The 20,675-nt window shown below is 35.6% G+C and overlaps 3 protein-coding genes and 1 pseudogene across 5 annotated transcripts; 1 reads left to right on the forward strand and 3 right to left on the reverse strand.

Annotated features, from left to right (window-relative positions):
• Nucleotides 798-4,199, reverse strand: LOC105167501 (probable 2,3-bisphosphoglycerate-independent phosphoglycerate mutase). 2 transcript variants are annotated; one of them, XM_011087261.2, is made up of 6 exons: nucleotides 3,995-4,199; nucleotides 3,152-3,516; nucleotides 2,715-2,860; nucleotides 2,330-2,606; nucleotides 1,960-2,232; nucleotides 798-1,604 (listed from the first exon to the last, which is right to left on the reverse strand). In XM_011087261.2, the coding sequence occupies exons 2-6, from the start codon at nucleotides 3,458-3,460 to the stop codon at nucleotides 1,131-1,133; spliced, it is 1,479 nt and encodes a 492-aa protein (XP_011085563.1). In that variant the 5' UTR covers nucleotides 3,461-3,516; nucleotides 3,995-4,199; the 3' UTR covers nucleotides 798-1,130. The 2 variants fall into 2 exon arrangements, with proteins under 2 accessions (XP_011085563.1, XP_011085562.1); XM_011087260.2 differs by having other exon boundaries at nucleotides 3,980-4,199.
• On the reverse strand, nucleotides 9,231-12,829 carry LOC105167591 (annotated as a pseudogene).
• LOC105167502 lies at nucleotides 12,722-17,422 on the reverse strand. 2 transcript variants are annotated; one of them, XM_011087264.2, is made up of 8 exons: nucleotides 17,143-17,422; nucleotides 16,295-16,420; nucleotides 15,940-16,212; nucleotides 15,199-15,294; nucleotides 14,939-15,094; nucleotides 14,580-14,677; nucleotides 14,000-14,210; nucleotides 12,722-13,130 (listed from the first exon to the last, which is right to left on the reverse strand). In XM_011087264.2, exons 1-8 carry the CDS (start codon nucleotides 17,243-17,245, stop codon nucleotides 13,045-13,047), a joined length of 1,149 nt encoding a protein of 382 aa, XP_011085566.1. In that variant the 5' UTR covers nucleotides 17,246-17,422; the 3' UTR covers nucleotides 12,722-13,044. The 2 variants fall into 2 exon arrangements, with proteins under 2 accessions (XP_011085566.1, XP_011085564.1); XM_011087262.2 differs by having other exon boundaries at nucleotides 15,940-16,215.
• On the forward strand, nucleotides 18,893-19,569 carry LOC105167503 (late embryogenesis abundant protein 2). The gene is made up of 2 exons (XM_011087265.2): nucleotides 18,893-19,123; nucleotides 19,284-19,569. The coding sequence occupies exons 1-2, from the start codon at nucleotides 18,998-19,000 to the stop codon at nucleotides 19,356-19,358; spliced, it is 201 nt and encodes a 66-aa protein (XP_011085567.1). The 5' UTR covers nucleotides 18,893-18,997; the 3' UTR covers nucleotides 19,359-19,569.

The following is a 20,675-nucleotide window of genomic DNA, read 5'->3' on the forward strand; positions in this document are numbered from 1 at the left end:
AATATCTCAGCATGGCGTCGACTGTGAGTGAATTGTTGTGGGTCTCATATCTACTTCGTGATTTTTGTGTTCCAGTTTCTCAGCCAATTCTTTTTTAGTGTGACAATAAGGCCGCTCTTCACATTACGGCCATCCCTGTGTTTCATGAGCGCACCAAGCACCTTGACTTTGATTGTCACTTGGTGTGTGATCAGTTCAAGTGTGGTTTCATTGCACCTTCTTACATCCCTGGGCCTGAACAGATTGCAGACCTCTTCACCAAAGCCCTTCTTGACTTGGATTGTCACTTGTTGTGTGATCAGTTCAAGTGTGGTTTCATTGCACCTTCTTACATCCCTGGGCCTGAACAGATTGCAGACCTCTTCAGCAAAGCCCTTCCTTTTTCTGCTTTCAATCGATTGTTGTCCAAGCTGGCTTTGAGCTCCCAAGGTCAGCTTGAGGGTGGCTGTAGGAATTGTGTGCAGCAAATTGTGCAGAACCAGAGCATACGCACACCAGAGACAAAGCAGACGGAGAAGATGAAGACAATACATTTTGCACATTAGTTAAATTTAGGTGTAAAATGTTTTTTTCCGCAACACTTTTGTAAGTGATAACGTTTTTCTCTTCAGCTTAGTTGGTTAATGTAGTTAGCATAGCCGGCGCTTACGTGTCAATTTCTCCAGATTTTTCTTCCAGATTTTGAATGCAATTTCTCCAGAATTCATTCGTGGAGTTCCTCCCATTTTCAGTCCATGTGGAATTTCCACAAAGGACCAAAGGTTACAAGTGCCGACACGACACATGTAGGAAACAAGTTCTTTTAAGGGTTAAGAACCATCATAACTGAATTTTGGAAAAAGAACAACTAAAGTGTAGCTCAATACACAAGCAGCTGCAGAAGTAGAGAAGTGACTTATATCAGCAGATGGTGGAAGGTAGATACATAGAAACCATTGCTGCCCTGCTTTTGTTCCTACATCAGTTGATCAGCCAGAAAGGTAAAATAGTTCCTTCTCTCAGGCTGGCGAACAGTGGATGCAAGTCAGATACTTCTTAGTTTTAAGAAAATTACTTTCTGATGCTACTTCCTTATTCTTGATTCCAGGTAATTTATCAGCTCCCAAAGTTCAAACCAGAGCGGCTCTCAGTCAGACCTTGAGAAAAGTTTTTATGATTCCCATCATTTCACTTCCAGCAAATCGCCCAAGACACCCTCTTGCTGCTGCTATCTCATTGAACTCAAAAACAGTGTCACCTTTAAACGCCCGGTCCTGTTTGCCTCGTTTCTCATCTTGATTTGGATAATCAGTTGACAGGTCTTCACCAGATTTGACGGTTGGAAGTGGAAATGGGTCCAGGGAAGTTGCCAAAAGATGTGATTCCCCGATCGCACCAACAAAGTCTTTCAGACGACACAGTGCAAATGGGACCGGTTCAAAGCTGTGGTCACCATATTCAACTGGAGTTGAATGATCTCCAGTGACACAAATGTAATACTGAAATGCCCCAGTTGACTCTGCTTGCCAAAGAAGTCTAGCTAGCTGGCCTATAGCTCTATCAACAGCTTCTAATCCTTTGGCTTTGAAGATGCTTGCTTTATCGTGACCAGCATCATCTATCGCCTGCAATTCCAACGAGTTTGAAGAAAATAAGGACAACTTCAAAAGTGCATACAGTTAAATAATACCAATACTCATCACAGCACAACTTTCACCAGCTATCATGAGTTAAATATGGATGGGGAAGTTTGACAGATGTTTATTATCAGAATCTACTGTCCACATACAAATATAAGGTGTTCTGAATAATATATTTCTTTGTTAGAAGTTCGTGTGATAAACACTCCTCGCATTGTAGCCCAAGGTGGACCCCAAACAAAAAAGAATGTTAGGTAACAGATTTCGAACAGGCACATTCATGAAAAGGACAACTACATAACTTAGAAACAGAATGGAGAGAGAATTGTAATGTCACCACCTTAATGTGAAGAAATCCAAAATCGTAGCCATCAGATCGGCCAGGTTTATGTTCATCTTCCCCAGGTACAAAGACATTGGGGCATGTGTTTACAGGAGCCGAGAGTGCTCTGGATATTGCAGTTGCTTTAGATGTTAACAAGGTTCTGTAGTCTCCTGTTGCTCCTGGAGCTTCTAAAATATCTATACCAAGAGATAAACCCAAGCCAGCAATGATTTTGGTAGGTGCAACCATACATGGCCATAAAGAATGTATCTTTTCAAACTGAGGAACCTGAAATGCATAACAGATGTTTGAATCAACAAATGCCTCCAAGGATTCTATTCTTCAAAGAGAGAGGACATAAATTACCCAAGTTACAAAAGATTACCTCAATTCGAATCCCACAACCTCGTAGAAGGACAACATTAGCAATATTCTTTCCTTCTGCAGCTCTTCTTGCATTTATTGGATGAGCAACCAAAATGCGAGATATCTCCTTTGATAACTCGTTAACAACTGCAGCAGTCTGCTTTGCTTCTTCGGAATCATCAAGAGGTTGAGCTTGTAAAAGCAGGCGGTTATCCTTCAGTGGATCTGTTCCTGATATGTTTCCACTTAATTTTGGTCCTTTCACAACCACCCCACATCTATGCTCTGTTGCATACCTAAAAAAATAGGATTTTACAACAAAACATTTAACTTGGGAAAATAGTGAGGCACAGTTGAGACGCAAAGATGGAGAAGAGAACAAGTTGCAATGGAACCACACGCACCTGACTCTAACCTCATACTGAGGAAAATTAGGCAGCTTCATTCCATCCAATGCAGCACAAAGAACAGGTCCTTCTTCTTCAAAATGCCTATCGGCCCTCCTGCTGGTAACTATTCCAGTTTTCTCATCCAGGGTTGCAAAGTTCGACTGAGATAAAAATGAATACCATCGTTTTTGTACAATTATATCATGACATTTTTCAGAAGGAAGGAAAATGATATCATCGTACAGCTTATGAAACAAAAATATTCTATAAGTGGAGACATATACAACATGTCAGAAATTTTAAGGCGGAGCATTGGGATACAAGAGAAAATATGAAATGATAAAATCTCTCAACCTTGAATGTAAGCCACTCTCTTTTTGAGGACAAACAACAATAGATATCAACTTATGATAGCTGGAATTTAGATGATAGGAAAAGAACAAAGCACATACTTTGAATGCTATATCTCCTGGGGACATTGCCAGCCCGGCACCCATTGATTCAAATGCCCCTCTACCTCGATAATAAACCCTAGGATCATAGCCTAATAGAGAAAGATGTGCGGTATCACTTCCACAAGCCAATCCTACTTCAACAGGATCCATTAAACCATTGATTCCGGCTGAAGCAATGGCATCCAGGTTAGGCACATTGGCTACTTGCAGAGGAGTCTTATAACCAAATCTCGGCAGCGATACATCCCCTAAACCATCAACTAGCACAAAAGCCACCCTTCTCCTTGGCTCCTCTGAGTTAACCATTTCTTTTTGTCACAACACTTGCTTTCTTTTTCCTTACTAAGATTGTAAGATGTTATCTGCAACACAAAAATATATTCATCATCCATCGGTAAAAGAGGAAAGGATCATATTGAACTCCAAATATAACTCCACATTCAACAATGTTACCAACATTTTCATAAAAGTAACAACTTTTTCTACTATTATCACAGTAATCACTAAAATAGCATCATAATACTTGCTAGAAGTCTTGGTTTGAGATACAAATCTAATCACCGAATCAATAGTACTAATCAAAGAAGAAAGCGGCGAGATAACAAGTTTTTCTAACAAAAACACAAACTACATACACTTATGGAACGTGAAAAAAGAAAAATCATATCCAAATACCCAGGAAAAGAAAAGGTAAAACAGGGTTCTTCATCTTTCGTAGTCGGGGATGAAATTCTTTACTACCCAAAATATCTCACCTCGAAAATTCCAATCAGACAATTAAACATGGAAACACTAACAACACTCTGATCAAGCATCATTATTTACCTCTCCGTGTTGTACCTGAGCACAATCTAAATCCTGGTAATCCGCAAATGTGATCGACAGTAGTAAAATGGGTCCTCGAAAATCTGAAATGTAGTGCTGAAGGCTTGAGCTTGACAGTGCGGAAGATTGTCGGTCTCCGGGTAGCGTTGTTTTTACTGCATCTCTGTCCCCTACGAGTATCTCCTAATTCCCATCGATACCCCATAAATTTGAGAAAATTGTATTTCCGTTCCTTTTTGTTAGTGTTGTTTATCAGTATTAGCAATTCCCCCCCCAAATTCTCTTATTTTCTCTTTTTGGTGCAGGAACACTTTCCCTCTGAAAGTTATGTCCTCTTCTCTTGTAATTTCCAAATGCTATTACCATTTTATAGACAGCATGTTCATTGTGAATTCAAGTTCAGAATATAATATATACAAACATATGTGGCACATTCATATATATATGTGCATAATTAATATAAAATTTTAAAAAAATTAATATTATTTTAAACATAAATAAATCAAATTAATAAAATATTAAAAAGTATAAAAAATGAGAAAATAATAAAAAAATGAGAGAAGAAAAAAGATGTGGAAGTTAAAAAAAAAAAAGAGAAAATGGTAAGTTAAGAAGAGAGGAAAAAAATGGAGAGTTAAGAAAAAAAATAATTAAATATTAATAACTAAAAATTAACATACCAATAAAGTACACTTCAATTACATATAACTAGTGTATGTGACACATCAAAATTTGTTCAAAATATTACAATATAATTATTACATTTTCAAATTATATATTTTAGTTAAATAAACACAAAAAAGTAGTGCAAAGATAGAAGTTATGGGTAGCTATTTAGAGGAGAGTGGAGAAGAAAAAATATGAAAGTTGAGAAAGAGAAAAATATGGAGGTTTAGGAAAAAAACTGCTAAAATAATTTAACAAAAAAAAAATGGCAGATCAAAAAAAGAGAGACACCAATTAGGTGTTCTCCCTTAATATAAAGGTGTAAATATAGATATATATATATATATACATATGTTTTATTAATATGCTCCCTCTTGGGGGATCGATCAGAGAGTGGTTTTTCAAATTCTAGAGGGTGTCCCTCTTGGTGGATGGAAGAAGGCATCCTTGCTGGAGTACTAAAGAAGGCGTCCTATTGAGGGGTGCTAAAATGAAAAATTGAAATAAAAATAAAGATTTTGTGAGTAAAATATGACAAAAGTACAAAGTGGGAGTTGCAACGAAATAACAAAATAGTTTCCAGCTTTTTGAAGGTAAGTCTATTAGGAGGCTGCAGGTATTTGTGTTGAGGAGTACTGCCTATATTTATAGAGAATGAGTCCCTCTTCGCAATAACTTTGGGGTGACTTGCATTTTTTAGACAGAAGGCGAAAATCCAAGGATAAGGCACGATCTTATCTCCTCCTTGACTTGAGCAGCACGTCTTCGGTTGGAGGAGAATTCCTTTTACATGAGGACTCCTACTTGCAAGGAATCCAGCTTCTTGAGTGAGCTTCCTTTCTCCCAAGGCTAGGCTTGGAAGGCAGGTCTTGTACCAGGCTTCCTTCTTGGGCCGATCATACTGAACTTCCCTCTTGGGTTGAGCCTGGTAATTTTTCAACGGGTCATCAACATCTTGGATGTGGCCCTGCTTAGGCTTTAGATCTCTTCATGGGCCAAATAAAAAGGGAATGCCTTCAACCTCCTTCCTTTACCAATCTGTCTCCTAAGGAACACCTGCCAAGGCCGTTCGTCTATCTATTTTCTAGGGGGCACTTGCCAAGACAGCCCGCTTATCTGGATTTCAGGGGGCACCTGCCAAAACCGTCCACCTATCTGTTTTTTGTGGGGTGCTCGCCAAGGAAGCTTTCCAGATCCTTGGGCCTCTTAAGATGTTACAAGCATCTCGTTTCTTTCTTCTTTTTGGATCGTTTGGGCCTCTTTGGGCCAACCTGTTTTTATGCACATTAATAGCCCCCCCCCCCCCTGTAGCACCCTCTAACGCTATTAGGACTATATCTTCCCTAAACGTACTTAAAGTAATTCCTATGTTTATATCTATAAATGCACATAATCATCTAATCAATATGCATACGTAATCCCAACCTCATAACAGGCATAACCAACCCACAACATCATATATACATATCAAATACCACAAGTAATCTATCACAATTAATCCCCACGCTTACATTCTCTCTATACAAATAAAATACAATTTGTGTACTCTAACTGACGAAGAAGAGAAAACAACATACTGGCCCGACCTGCCTGAGTATAGCGTGTAGACCTAGTTTTCAACAGACAGACACCTCAAAGTCTATTAAGAGGAGTGAGTCTGCCACTCAGTAAGTAAATAACCAGCCCTATTTATATATGTATATCAAACACAACCTAAACAAGATAAGTAGGCAACATGCATGGAATACAGTCAATTTAATTCCAACATAATCAGCTTCATCGCATCACATAGCTAACTCGCAACAAAACAACCAATTAAACTCCCTTTCTTTTAGTTTGCTTACCAGAAGGTGATATCGTGTTTTTTCCGTCAACTCAATCTCACCGTTAAATAAGATCAAGTGAATCCCCTTGACAACCGGCTCATCAATCTCATTTCGTATCAGAGCTCTTTCAATTCGCACCATAGCTCTTTTATATCGCAACATCGCTTTTCATTTCATTTCTTTCTCATATCGCATCATAGCTCTTTTTATTTCATTTCGTCTTATAGGTTTTTCAACACATCAAGGGGTATTCATACCACAATTATATTCAATTTCCACAACTCCCTCATTTCCACATATCACCATTCTTGTAAGCAACTAGTAACGTAAAAGCATATATCAATACATTCTCAATTTCAAACACCCACAACACAACATACAACAAATATAATATTTCAATGCGTCTTCGCATTTCACGTACACAATATCATCAATTAAATTAAATCATTCACCACTCATATATTTTCAGATAAATCAACGTCGGCATGAACCACAAATTTAATACCACAAATAAAGAAAACATAGATAGATAATTCTAATTATTTACTTACCTCGACTTCACAATGCTTTTATCTATTCAATCGATAATTGTCAGTTCTTTCACCTTACCCCTGTATTCTATAATGAGATATACCACATACAATTAATATATCGAGAATATTGTAATTTTTTTAAATATAATATTAAATATTATTCGTACAATTTCTAATAATTCTTTAATATTCCCTTTCTATCTAAATACAAATCTTCGTTCTAGTTCTTCTTAGTAACTAGACATTATAGGCCTCATAAAGATATTTATAATTTATTAAGTAATTCATAGGAATACATTTAACTAAACCCCTTATATATATTTATAACTATCCTTTTTAATAACATCCTTAAATTAAATTATCATTAAAAACTTTATTTTTTCCTCTTTAATAACATATATTTCTTAAATATAATTCTCGAGATATTTTTATGAACTTTCTATCAATTTCTCGCTATTATATAATTTAGTTAAAAGAATTTATCAATTAATCGTACTATTATGTATTATAATATTGACGCCCCACTCTAATAAGTGAAGATTTCGACAATTATTAGAGTAGAAATCTTCAGAGATGGAGTCCGAAGAATGAACTTTTTTTTTCTCGTTTTTTTTTCAAACTCCGGCAAAGAATATAATAAGCATAGCATGTTTAGAATAAGAAAAACTTACTTCGTGCTTGTATGGAGCAGTACTGTTAAGAGGGTGCGCCTTCATGGAGGAGGGCATAATGGGTGCCGTATGTGCCTACTTCGATGTAGAGCTTTATTTTTCTGCAAAAAAATGTTAAATAACAAAGGCAGGTGTACGGAGCGAAGTTATGGAGCTTCTTTGATGATCCTTCCCTTAGTTTCCGTCCACTCTTGCAGCTTTTGTCTTCGTCCGGACTGATTACATTTACACCTCCTTCTTCAGCTTCAAGGATTCCTTCTCATGAGGCACGGCCGGTTTCACAGCACCATCTTTTCCTGCCAAATCATTAACATATTCTGCCAGTGGTTTCTGCATAGTTATTGCAAAATTTTGTAAAGCGTAGTACTCAAGAAAATTCAAAAAACAATGTTGAGAAGCTCCGATCAATTGGAGTTCTCTCTATTTTTTTTCTTTGATCTTGCTGTTGTTTTTCTCTATGTGTGCGCCAAAACTCCTGAACTCAGAAATGATGGTCAATTCTTCTACTACTTTTATCTTTTAACAAAACAAGAACACACACAATTCAATCCTCAGAAAATACAAAAACCCAACATAAGTAAGTTGACCTGAGAGCAGAAAGAGATAATTGACAGCCTAATAATAATCTCAAACTGATAGTTGACAGTAAATTGGATCAGTGGTTAATTCTTGTACAATATTGGAAGCATGATGAAGTGCAGGTTAATAATTTTTTGTATACTTTTTGCTTTTTAAATTCTCTTTCAGATTGTGTGTATGAATAACTTTTCATATATTTTTGTAGAAACAAGTAGTGCGAAATGCAGAGAGTAGAGCTAAAAAGAAGTATCCTCATCGTACTGGGCAGACCAAAGGTATAATATTTTTTTTATCCTCTTTATGTTTCTAATGCAACAGGAAGGAAAAGATACTATACAATTAGATGTTTTTTGAATCTCGATCTTGTGGGAAAGGGATTGAAGCTGATCAAGCAACTGTAATTGCTAGTGTTATTTAACTTTTTTTTATGAAAACTTATGAAATTATTGTTTTAACTCTGTTACTTATATTGTAGCAAGAGTTCAGAGGAGGATTATCAAAACAGCCCAAATCTGAGAAAACTCAAGAGTTCAAAGAGGGACTTATTCGTAAATGGTTTGGGTGGAGATCCATATGGTCGTCAGAAGTTGTATGAGATATCTTCCAAAGATGCTGCAACTCCTCAAATGGTTGAGCAAGTTGAGGATCTGTCTTGTCTGAACAATACATAGTGCCCATCTGAAACAACTCAAAGGGGACATGGACACACCTTTTGTTGTCTTTGCAACATCAGCAGCAGCTCGGGAGAAGGCTTCTTGCTGGGAAACAAAGCAACAGCACCGGAGTGGAAGCGCACCAAAAGCCTTGCACACTCCCTGTTACATCAATACAGACAAGAGTTTTAGTATATAAACTGTAACAAAAATGTAATAAGGAATAATTACAAGGACGTTCCTGAAAAATTTAGTTGCAGTAATTGATATTCCTAAATCGAGGGATTCTTCTCTTGTAATAACTCAAGGGGTGTGTGGTGTCTGTAGTTATTTGGATCAATTTACGTACATCAGCTGATCCTCAGAGTAGCGGGTATGGTGCTTCAGAGTTTCAGTCCATAGGGGAATCCGGTTAAGAGTGCAACGTGCAGCGTATACAGCAGAAGCAGCAAGCATGGAGGGACAATACGGTATGACGGCAGAGTAGTTCATTAAACCAAGTTCGGCAAAGAAAAATGTCATGTTCTCCCATCTGCATCGTCAACAAATAAATGAATAAGCCACTCACATTCAGCTACTTCAACTGGAAATTACATATGCAACAACCATAAAATACCTCCTTATCAGATGGAAGAAAAGCTTTAATGTATCGAACGAGAGAGACGTATGGAGTTGGAACTGTTAGATACCACTCTCGTGTCCCAAGAATTGCTTTCTCCATGAGAAGCACTTTCTCTCTGACATAAGCATTGTCCGACATAGCTATGAAGTCGCTGACCTGAGAAAGATCGAAAACTTGGTTAACTTTATTTCATGTTTGATCGAGCCAATATTTAACAGCATATATACCTCCGGCGCACATATCTCTTCATATTTGCAAGCAATTAGCATCGAGCTAATCCCGACCAATTGAAGTTCCCTTCTTGGAACAGTTTTCACCGAAAGGAACCGATCCACTATATTAAATGTAAGGTAGAGACTCTTAGGCATCAGTTCAAACTTCTTTGATGATCCTTCCCTTAGTTTCCATCCACTCTTGCAGCTTCCGTCTTCGTCCGGACTGATTACATTTACAGCCTCCTTCTTCGGCTTCAAGGGTTCCTTCTTGTGAGGCACGGCGGGTTTCACAGCACCATCTTTTCCGACCAAATCATTAACATTTTCTGCCAGTGGGTTTCTGCATATTGCAAAATTTTGTTATCTCACCAATACTTAGTACTTAGTACTCAAGAAAATTAAAAAAAACAATGTTGAGAAGCTCTGATCAATTGGAGTTCTTTTTATTATTTTTCTTTAACCTTGCTGTTGTTTTTCTCTTTTGCTGCTTGTGCATTTACCAGCAATTGTGCGAAAAAACTCCTGAAATCAGAAATGATGGTCAATTCTTCTGTTACTTATATCTTTTACCAAAACAAGAGCACAGAAACACACGTGTGTGTGTGTAGAGAAGTGAAACCTTGTTATGGGGCGGGCATCTGATTTTGAGGCTTCCCCTCAACAGCTGGTGCAGTTACGAAGTTCCCAATGTCTCCGAGAACTCGCCGATTTCTGCCTTCGGCGTGACCGTTCTTTTGCTTCCCTCCTCCAACTGATCAAACACAAGAAGACTAATCATAACTTTGCTGATATAATGGGACAAGTTGTCAAGAATTCAAGTTAAAATGTCCCTCGTAAGAGAATAAATCAATATCAAGAGAGGGATAACACCAAAGCAAAACCAAGAAACAGAAGTCCCAAGGAGTAACTATGCATCAAATGAAACTAAACATTGTATCTTGTAATAATTCAGATCGGAACACAGAAGAATCCCAGGAAGTCAACAATTCTACTATATCCCCAGGAGAAGAAAATTACCAAGAAAGGGAATGTTGGTAGCCCAAACGGAAGTCTAGAACTCTGTTCTTGCGGTAAGGATCACAAAACAAGTATATACGCAGCAAATCCAAGAATAATTAAAGAAATGCCTGGTCCGAATTAATATCAAGGGATCATGAACTATTACAGGAAATTCATGCATAAACCTCGATTTAAATCTCGGCGAAATACATGGAAAGAAAGCTGAACCTATGAACTCTTAAGCATTGATCAAACCTGATGAACAGAAAAAACCCAGAAATTTGATTCCTCTTCTTTCTCCAATCCTTCTTCTTGATCGTCGATTTCGGGAACCCCTCCAAGAAAGACGACAGAAACACCAGGAGATCACCGCTGTTCGCCTCACCTTTTCTTATGGGTTTTCAATAGCCACAATTCACAAACAGCCCCTCCCTTCTCTCTCTCTAGAATTTCCTCTTTCTCTCTCTAGAATTCCCTTCGTTCTTGTCAGAAAATAGTGATGAAGAGGAGCAGAGCGTGCCCCTCCCTTCTCTCTCTCTAGAATTCCCTCTTTCTCTCTCTAGAATTCCCTCTTTCTCTCTCTAGAATTCCCTTCGTTCTTATCAGAAAATAGTGATGAAGAGGAGACGGAGTAAAGGCAGAAGAGCGTAGTATATAAAATGTGGGCGAAGTGGCGGGACGCCTCTCAGGCGTTAACTGTCATATTTTCAGATTTGAATAGGATCCGTTGGATTACTGAGAATGGATGGTTCTGATCGGGTTTCTGGTTCAGCTTTATGAGTTTGTGTAAACCTTTACTAGCCGTTAGAAGGGAGAACAGTGGAGCCTACAATTCTCATTTTAATTAATTTAATTAATGAGTTGCTCTCTTTCTACCAAAATTATGGAAAATCATTTCTTTTGTTTTTAGGCATCAAAACCATATTTTAATTAGTTTTTTGTTAATTTGGAATTTTATATTAAATGGGTTTCCAAAATATTAAACATATAAACTAATTAATTTAGGGTTGTTCTTTAATTGTTGTTTTAGGGTTTTTATTTAATTTTGAGATTTTGATTGGCTCCTACAACTAATTTGGCACAAAAATATATTTTGAAAAATGTATAAATTACTTTATTCTAAACCTTCACAAAATATTGTTGCCATATTAATTAGAAAAATAAAAAGGATAAATTTGAAAAATTGTCCTTTTAAATTTCTTTAGTTTCTAATATTTGTCTCTAATCTTTTAAAATTCAAAAATGCTACCTTGAGAAATGTAAAATCAAAAAGTTTAGGGTATTGCGAGTTTCTATAAAAATAAAAACACAAGTTCATAAGCGCTTAATTTTGTAACATTTTATATATTTAATGGTCCAACTAAATGATTATATTTCACGACTCATATATTCATAGTTTTACTTTTAAAATTTTCACTAGAAATTGACCTAAATAGTTAAAGTACAACATACTCTTAAGCCATGTTTACTTTATTGTATGAAATAAATATGCCAAATAGTGAATTTATGATTATATTGTTAATTAGTTGGTGATTGATTTATTTGTAAGTCGTTTAATGGTTTCAAAATTCTTTTGATTATCCTATCGAAAAGAAAAAATCTTTTGATTATACGTATGACAGTTACTCTTTGTGTCTTTTAGAAATTTGGACAAATTAATAGATAGTGTTACCAAATTACTTTATTACCCCCAATATAAGATAAAATGGCTTGTCAATCTATCAATTTTTTGATTTACATAAAGCTCCATATTAATATCTTAATGTACCTATGAGTTTCACAAATCAATCAAGTTGGGCAAAAATGTATTTCTCAGGGAAACACAAGCTATCCTCTGTCTTTTAAGTCTCTTCCAGGTTGGATATTCTCTGATGACTTTTTCTTTTCAAGAAATGGCCTGCATATATTCCCTCCAATTTTCTAAATCAAATTACAGAATTTCCAAACTCTGGCGATTCCCCTTTTTAAAATTACCAAATTCTCCCCATGCAATTTGTCTACATTTAGTGTACATGTTTGCTACATTGATGCTATAAGTAGTTCTCTTACTCTGTCCTCCAAATTCATTAGCAAGTATATTACACATCTATAACTCACTTTGAAATATAAGTATACAAAAGAATTAAGCTGAAACGTAACGTACAACGGACATCTGGAACTGACACTGAGCCAGTCCTCTTTCAGTGTGGAATTATGGTGTAAAACGCAAGGGGGAAAGGAAAAGAAAGATTCAGGCCAGCGGAGATGTTTTTGGTTAGCTGAAGACAAACTTTAATCCAGGAATGACATCCGGAACTCCAGTTAATAGGGCCGGAATTTCCTTGCAGCCCTCAGTTGTTGTATCCGCTTTTTGTCCTGCTCAAATTTGCTTTGTAGCATCATGATCTCTGCATACAGCACAAATCCATCATATTTCCGTATGAAGAGAGCAGTAGGCAAAATAAGAAAACTTGACTAGATAAGGAACAAAACTCTATCTAACGATCAAGTTCTAGGTAATGTATCACAGGCCACAAGAAACGACAACTAAATGTGTAAACCAAATTGAGACACATTCATTTCTCTACAAATTGGCAGCAACACCTAAAGCAATATTAGCTCATACATTCTTATTAGGTCAACTTATCACTTGAGTGTTGTAAAAAAGGTACCAAAAACCTTCAGGCAGTCTAGATTGCACATGGAGTGGGAAGCATATATGAATGTCGAACAAGGAAATTTTCCCGATGGTAGCATGTTTAGGTTGGTAAAGCATTTATAAGAATATTTGTGTTTGAATAAAAAAACGAAAAGAAAATCACTTAAACTTGACAGAATTGCCTCACCCTTATGCAAAACCGATGAGGACAAAATATCATGCCCAATTCTGTCTTGAGTTGAATGTTGGAAGCTCTAACAAAATTGACAGCTGGATCTTGTATACATGCAATCAAGTGTTTTGCACAATACAGAGATACCCTAATGGCAGTAAATCATATCATTGCAGCACCAACCTATTTTTCAGGGTACTACCAGATCTAACTTGATGTATGAATATGCAACATGATAATTAATCTCAAATAACAATCAGTAAGTGCTAAATCAAAGGAGAAGTGGTGCAGGAAATAAGGTGAAGAAAAAGGGAAGGAAAGAGAGTATAAAAAATATACACAATCCTTACAGAGGCGTCATCATCAAATTTGAACCATACAATTGACTATGCCATTAAGTTCTTTAAACATGTACTATAAGCAATTGCAACTGAATTAGCACATACCATTTCTGTGGGCTTCCCTTTTCTGAAACCGATAGAAATCTAAACCAACTTCTTTCTTTTTCTTCTGTGCCATCTTGTCTATAACAGCAGCTTGGGCAACAGAACCCACAGCAATTCCACTCTCAGCATCAGTTGTCTTTTTCCGACCTTTGTGATGTACAACAACTGTCCATCCACCTTCTGCAGCTTGGGCTTCCCTCTCAGCTCTTGCCTGCAATAAATTAAGAAAAGATTGACATAGAAGAAAGAAGCTCATGAGAGATCTTGATTAAATATAATGAGAAAGGGCTATTTATTATACCAATGTGGGCCAAATGAACCGATATTCTGTAAAAATAACATGCACTTCCCCAGCTAATACTATACATAAAATTAATTTTAACTACTTAATGATGATACATAAAACAAATTTCAATTACTTAAACTGTGGCATTCTTAACAAGGAGGATTGCACATACATGACATGCATAATGGTCTCTCTAGCAACAGATAGAAGTAGACATCAGTACCGGATGTTTTCAATTGAACTATCTATGGTTTAACGAGCAGCAGCAGCTTACTGCAGAACAAATAAAATTACCTGCTCCTCTCGTGCATCGTGAGCCATTATGAAATCATCAATCCTTTCTTGCAGCAGCTTGAGCCCAGGTCTACTCTGATGGTATTGTGTGATCCATTCTGAGCAAAGATAAATATTTGACCAGGTTCAAAAGGACCAATAGAAACAAAATGCTGCAAAACTTGTTTCAAAACTGGGTTACACATTTTTTCACAACAAAGCAGAGAGAGCTACCACCAATACTGTTTTTGTTGAGCTCACTGGAGCTAACTACTGAAATACCTTATTGAAATTTCACCAAACAACAAGAAATGACCAAGAGACAGGCATAGTAAAATGTATGACAAACAAGAAAGGTGTTCCTGATAGGAGGATCATACTTCTCATTCCTTTTGAATAATCTTCATCTCCTGAGGACATCTGATAAACTTCATCTTCTGTGTCTTCTCCTCTCTTTTCCAGCAAATTATGAGGGGATAATTCATTTGCCTCCAACTGTTTCTTCTTTTCACGTTTCCCAGGCTTTTTTGACTTGCCTATGGACAAAGAAATCCAAATTTTATTTTTCCGATACGAATAGTGAAAGTGACAATTACACAAGGTTGTATCAATTTTGCATACTCATGAATCAGTTACTTACCCATTTTGGAGCCTCTACTTGTATCGACCTTGTTAATTCCTTCAGAGTTTGCAATATGATGTTGAGTTTTAGACTCTGTTCTCCCAGCCATTTCCTCTGGAAAATAGTGCATTAACATTGTTGCTCAGTTTCAGGGACTATCTTAGGACAGAATGTTGATGCTAAATCATAAGCAAATTTTCCTTTTTAGTGTGAATGAGAATTACCAACTTTCAACTACAAGCACTTAACAAGATTTGAATCACTACACACTACTAGAAAACAAGGCCTCAATGACACAAAATTTCAATTCTCAAGCACTATCTAGATAAATGAACATGGTGAAAAATTCCATTGTAGAAAAAAACACAATTATCTTCTGCAATTTCAAAGTCCATGTATCAAGAATTAGAGGACAGACATCCTTTTACACTGAAGCAAGTTAAGCTAACTTATGGATCCGCATTATTCCGCAATTGAACGTGCGTAATCATGTTGATATGCCCATTTAGGAATCACCCCTTTCCAGAACTGAGAACATCAGTAAAGTGCTCAATGAACAGTAAGAAAGAAGACTAGGAGACATATATCAGCATGCATCATGTTCAATTTGGAGGCATCAAATAAAAGGAGCCCAAACATACGGGTAAAATATAGCATCAGAAGATAAAATAAAGTACTGCTATTTCGAAAGTAAGCTTGTATATTTTAGATTAGTAACTGATGCACAAAGAACATTGACATTATTTTAATTTTACATACCATTTTGCTGTTCTGACGTATCATCTTTCTCGTTGAGTTCATCACCCTTTTTGATACCCTCAACATTTCTTTTCTTCTTTTTCCTCGATATCTGCAATTTTTCTTCTGCCAGTTCATTTTGAACATCTTTTTCACCAGAAATGCTATCGTCAACTTCATTGCTCTGGATATCGAATTCCTCAATTCCCATTCTTGTTATCTTGCTATTCTTTCTTTTGTTCTTTATCAACTTCTTACTCTTTTTGTTGCCTCCACTTACTTCAATTGTTTCATCTGCTGATACCATAAACAATTTCATGTCAACTTTAAATGCATGAATATGGTGACTACTGAAATAACAGGTATCTTAACCTACCTGTGTTATTGGGCAGCTCAAACATCTCGGCATCATCTTTGTTGGCGATATCCACTGAAGGTTTCTTCTTCTTCTTCTTAGTCTTATTCTTCTTGTCTTCCTCGGTAGCTCTGTAAAAGTCCCCTTCTGTATGAGGAAACGCTTATTTAGCACATGTGATCAGTTGGAAACAGCCAATCTACCAACCAGCCACATCAAACTAAACTAATAACGGAAGGAAAAGAAGGAACTATACAGTGTTTATTTAAGCAGAAATTGACAACATCAACGAGAAGATTTAGTTCCATTTTTTAATATTAACAATGTCCAGGCTCTGCCAAAACCTTCATTCTGGTGCTTTATGGTGTCCAACATAAAATCAATCTTGACCCAGTTACAGAAAACCATACACATATCTAACATACAAGTAATCCAGAAAATTAAAAATGGATACCTACAGCAGTTTTTTGGGTTGACCAAATTTTACTAATAGGATAGTACGTTTGCACCAGTAGTTAACCAACAACCACCACTCTGCCAAACACAGAAGCACCAACAAAGGGAAGACAACAGTAAAAAACATATAGCTTAGCATTAAACTTCTTCTTGCCAGGCAGAACATGCCATTGTTACTTTGCTTCTACCATAGACTTAACCACTCAACGCAAATCCTCTCTTAATCACGTTATACTGACGAACAAACATCTTTTTTTTTTTTTTGTTCGAGACGGTTCCTTTATCAAGAGACTAGATTCCACATGCATATGTTTCAGAATATCAAAATTTCACACAAGCAGATGAAAATAAAACGGACAACTCGGTAAAAAAACATCCGAAGCAAATAACAATTAGTAGTAAAAGATAAGCACCCTTTTGAGCAAGCTGAGAACTCCCATTCTCCAACTCCTCTTCCCCCTTTGCCTTCGTATTTTTCTTTCTCTTTAGCTTCTTCAGTGAATCTTCTGTTCCCATATCTCACTTTCGATCTCTGTATTCCTATCTCACACGAGCAAAACAACGACGAGCGGTCCGATAGGGAATCAGAATTATACTGGAATTGACGGTGCAAAATGGGAAAAATTAGGGTTTAAAGGATGGGGGGGGTTTAGAGTGCAATACTTGTTGGATATGGGCATTTACCCGAATTCTTGAATGCTGCATGTTTAAACGGGTGGGTTTTGGAGGAACCTCTATTTGGCTTGAGATTTAGTCGCGGTTGAAAACCTAATCAACTTACTCCATTTTTTATTGAAATTAATCATAAAAATGTATTTAAATTAAATTTATTAAATTTAATAAATTAATTTTAAATCAAAAAAATTATGCAATAAATTTTTAAATTCGACTTGAACTCAACTATATTTGTACAAAGATAATAAAATATAAATTAAAAGTATTAAGTTATTAGAATTTGATTCATATTTAAATCAATTAAAACTCGTTTAAATTCAATTTAAACAATAATCAAATCAAATCTGAACATAAATTTTCAAACTCCATATTATTTTTAAATAATTTGAACAACTGATAAATATTAAACCAGCATCTCGACTAAAAATCTAAGTTCTTAGGGAAATTGACAAGAAAAGTAAACTTTTAAAAATTTAAACTATATTTTTTTTCCAATAGAAATTTGAAATACCCCATATCATATAAGTCGTTTTGCACTTAATTTGTTGATGGGTTAGGTTCAAAATAGGAATAGCTTGTGAATGATGTTAATATTTTTAGAGGGTGTATATGTAAATTTTTAAAAATATGGGTAATTTGTGAATAATGTTAATGTTTCTGGTGTATGTATATGTCATTTTTTAAAAATTATAAATAATTTATATAATAGACCAAAAATCAGGAGTATAAATGTCATTATCCCTTCATTTTAATACCCTGGGTAGCAACTTTCTAATTTATACACAAAGGGCTCGTTTGGTTCGTGTACTAGGATCGAACGTGATATGATTAAATAAGATGAAAAATTGAAAGATATTAATCGTATCTTACACTATATGATGTTCTGGTATGTTTTGGTGAAATTGAGATATCCTATAATTATGTATATCGACACATGCTATCGCATTGGCTAACTATCATAATGTAAAATAAAAATTTATAATAAATAGTAATTAACCACGATCTAGCAATTGCTATTGGCTTTGTTTTTGTAGGCCAGGTTATAAAATATTAACCGTACTTAAACAATAGCAGTTGTTTCAATCATATCTAAGAATCATGGCAAGTACTCCAGACTATACCTCGATCATTATAAATTTTGAATAGTTGTGGTTAAAAACTCAATTAACATTATTGATTTACTAAAAATTTTAAATGGTACTCGTTTATAATTTAATAAATAAACTGATTTTGTTTAGTAATTGCGACATATTAATATAAGAATTTTTTAAGTTACTCAGAGTGATCAACAAACAAACGTCCTCTGAGTCAAATGCGGATGAAACAAGAGATTTTGCAACATGTTCCTAGTCTAGTGCCTTCCGTAGCTCTCTCCTTTTAAATCTTTTACCACATCTATTTGACACGCCGGGCAACCTCAAACCTTTCGAACTACCACATTCTAAGAATAGGCAACCTCAAAATACTATAAATACCAATTCTCCAAACTCATTCTTCACCAGCAATACTCATTAGTAAGTAGTTTTGACACAGAGACAGAGGTTGTGTGTGTGTTTGAAGTGTGCTTTTAATTATTTGAGTTAGAAGAAGAAAATGGATAACTCCCAGAGCATTAGCCACAAAGCTGGACAGGTGCAAGGCCAAGCACAGGAAAAGGGCAACCAGATGATGGAGAAGGCTGGCAATGCTGCCCAATCTGCCATGGAATCAATGCAGCAGGTTATATATCTTAACACATCATTAACTGCCCTTTTCCACTCTCTCTCTCTCTCTACCAAATTGTAATGTAGTCTGATGTTTGTTTCTGTATTTTAACTTAAATAAACAAAGTTTTTCTTTATCGTAGCTATAATGTGCATGTGTCGTGATTTGTGTATAGGCTGGACAGCAAGCGCAGGCCAAGGCACAGGGCGCAGTTGATGCTGTGAAGGATGCAACTGGCATGAACAAATGAGGGCTTCGCCATCGTCGTCTAGCTTCTATCCTATTCATGCATCCATTTTTAATTCATTCTTTTTGTTTGTTTGATTTTTCCGGAGTTGTTAGGTATGTTTAGTTTGAAATTTTGAGTTTAAATTTCGATATCAATGACTTCTGTTGGGCAAACAGAAGAAGAGTTTTTGATAAAGTTCTTTAGTTGATCAAATAAATATATTTCGCCCACATATTGTCGCCTTTTTACATTTTATTGCATTTCTTTTCGACACAAATGTCCTCATTATGTAACTGAAAAATAAAAAACGACATATGACATACTTAAAATTGATCATTTTTTTGCAATTCAAGGCTCTTTTAGCACATAGCCCTTTATAATTTAATAAATTTGAATGAATTGAAATGTAGCACCTGATTCATTTAAAAAATTCTGTCTAACATAACTCGATCTAGAAAAATAGATTACTTTGAATATTGTAGTTGAGCTTATAGGTAGGGCATGACATCAAATTATATTACGGGAGTGTCTGAAAATATTTAAAATTAGTATTTATCAACTTATTACATAAAATAAGGTTAAAAGAGTATTTTTGTTTAATTGCCTTTAAAAATTATAAACTTTCCTATCGACTCTTACAATTTACTAGTAAAATTATAAATATCAAGTTATTTTTCAATTTTAATGCTTTAATTTTTTTTATTTTCGAATATTTTTATCACTATTTAATTTATATTTTTTATAATTTATTTCCACCGTAAAAAGAAAAAAAAAATTATGTAAACACTTCTTAACGTAAGATTCAATGTATTAAATAATATCGCATAAGGGGATGCTGATGTGGGAAAAACACGTTTCTTTCATTGAGCTTAGAGGCCCACGTGGTTTAGACTGCTGCAAATAGTTGAGTTGTCGTGTCACCGCAAATTTTAAACTCGTGGTTCAGATTTCACAGATTTACCAGCGATTCTTACGTGGTGTGTTCTAAACCTCATATTCCCCCTTCCTTCCTTGAGAACTTTTTGATTCATCTGCAGCAACGTTGTGATCTTCTGTTTTTGTCCAAACAGGGAATAAGCATAATCACACTTCACCTTGACTACTTCGACTGCTACAGGGCCACCTCCTCTACAAAGAACCTTAAACAACAAATGCACGTACGTTTATAATTATGACACTTAATTGGGGAAAATTAATTATAAAATGCAAAAAAGAAATTAAGGAAATGATGTGTTTTAAAAAATTTTAAAAGTTATTGTTATGGGTTTAAGTTTGGAATAATCAGATTCTTGGATGTTGAAATCTCGTAATTGAAAAGTGAACGAGGAATCTGTGAAT

Source organism: Sesamum indicum, linkage group LG8 (assembly GCF_000512975.1).
Source record: "Sesamum indicum cultivar Zhongzhi No. 13 linkage group LG8, S_indicum_v1.0, whole genome shotgun sequence".
Taxonomy (NCBI): Eukaryota; Viridiplantae; Streptophyta; class Magnoliopsida; order Lamiales; family Pedaliaceae; genus Sesamum; species Sesamum indicum.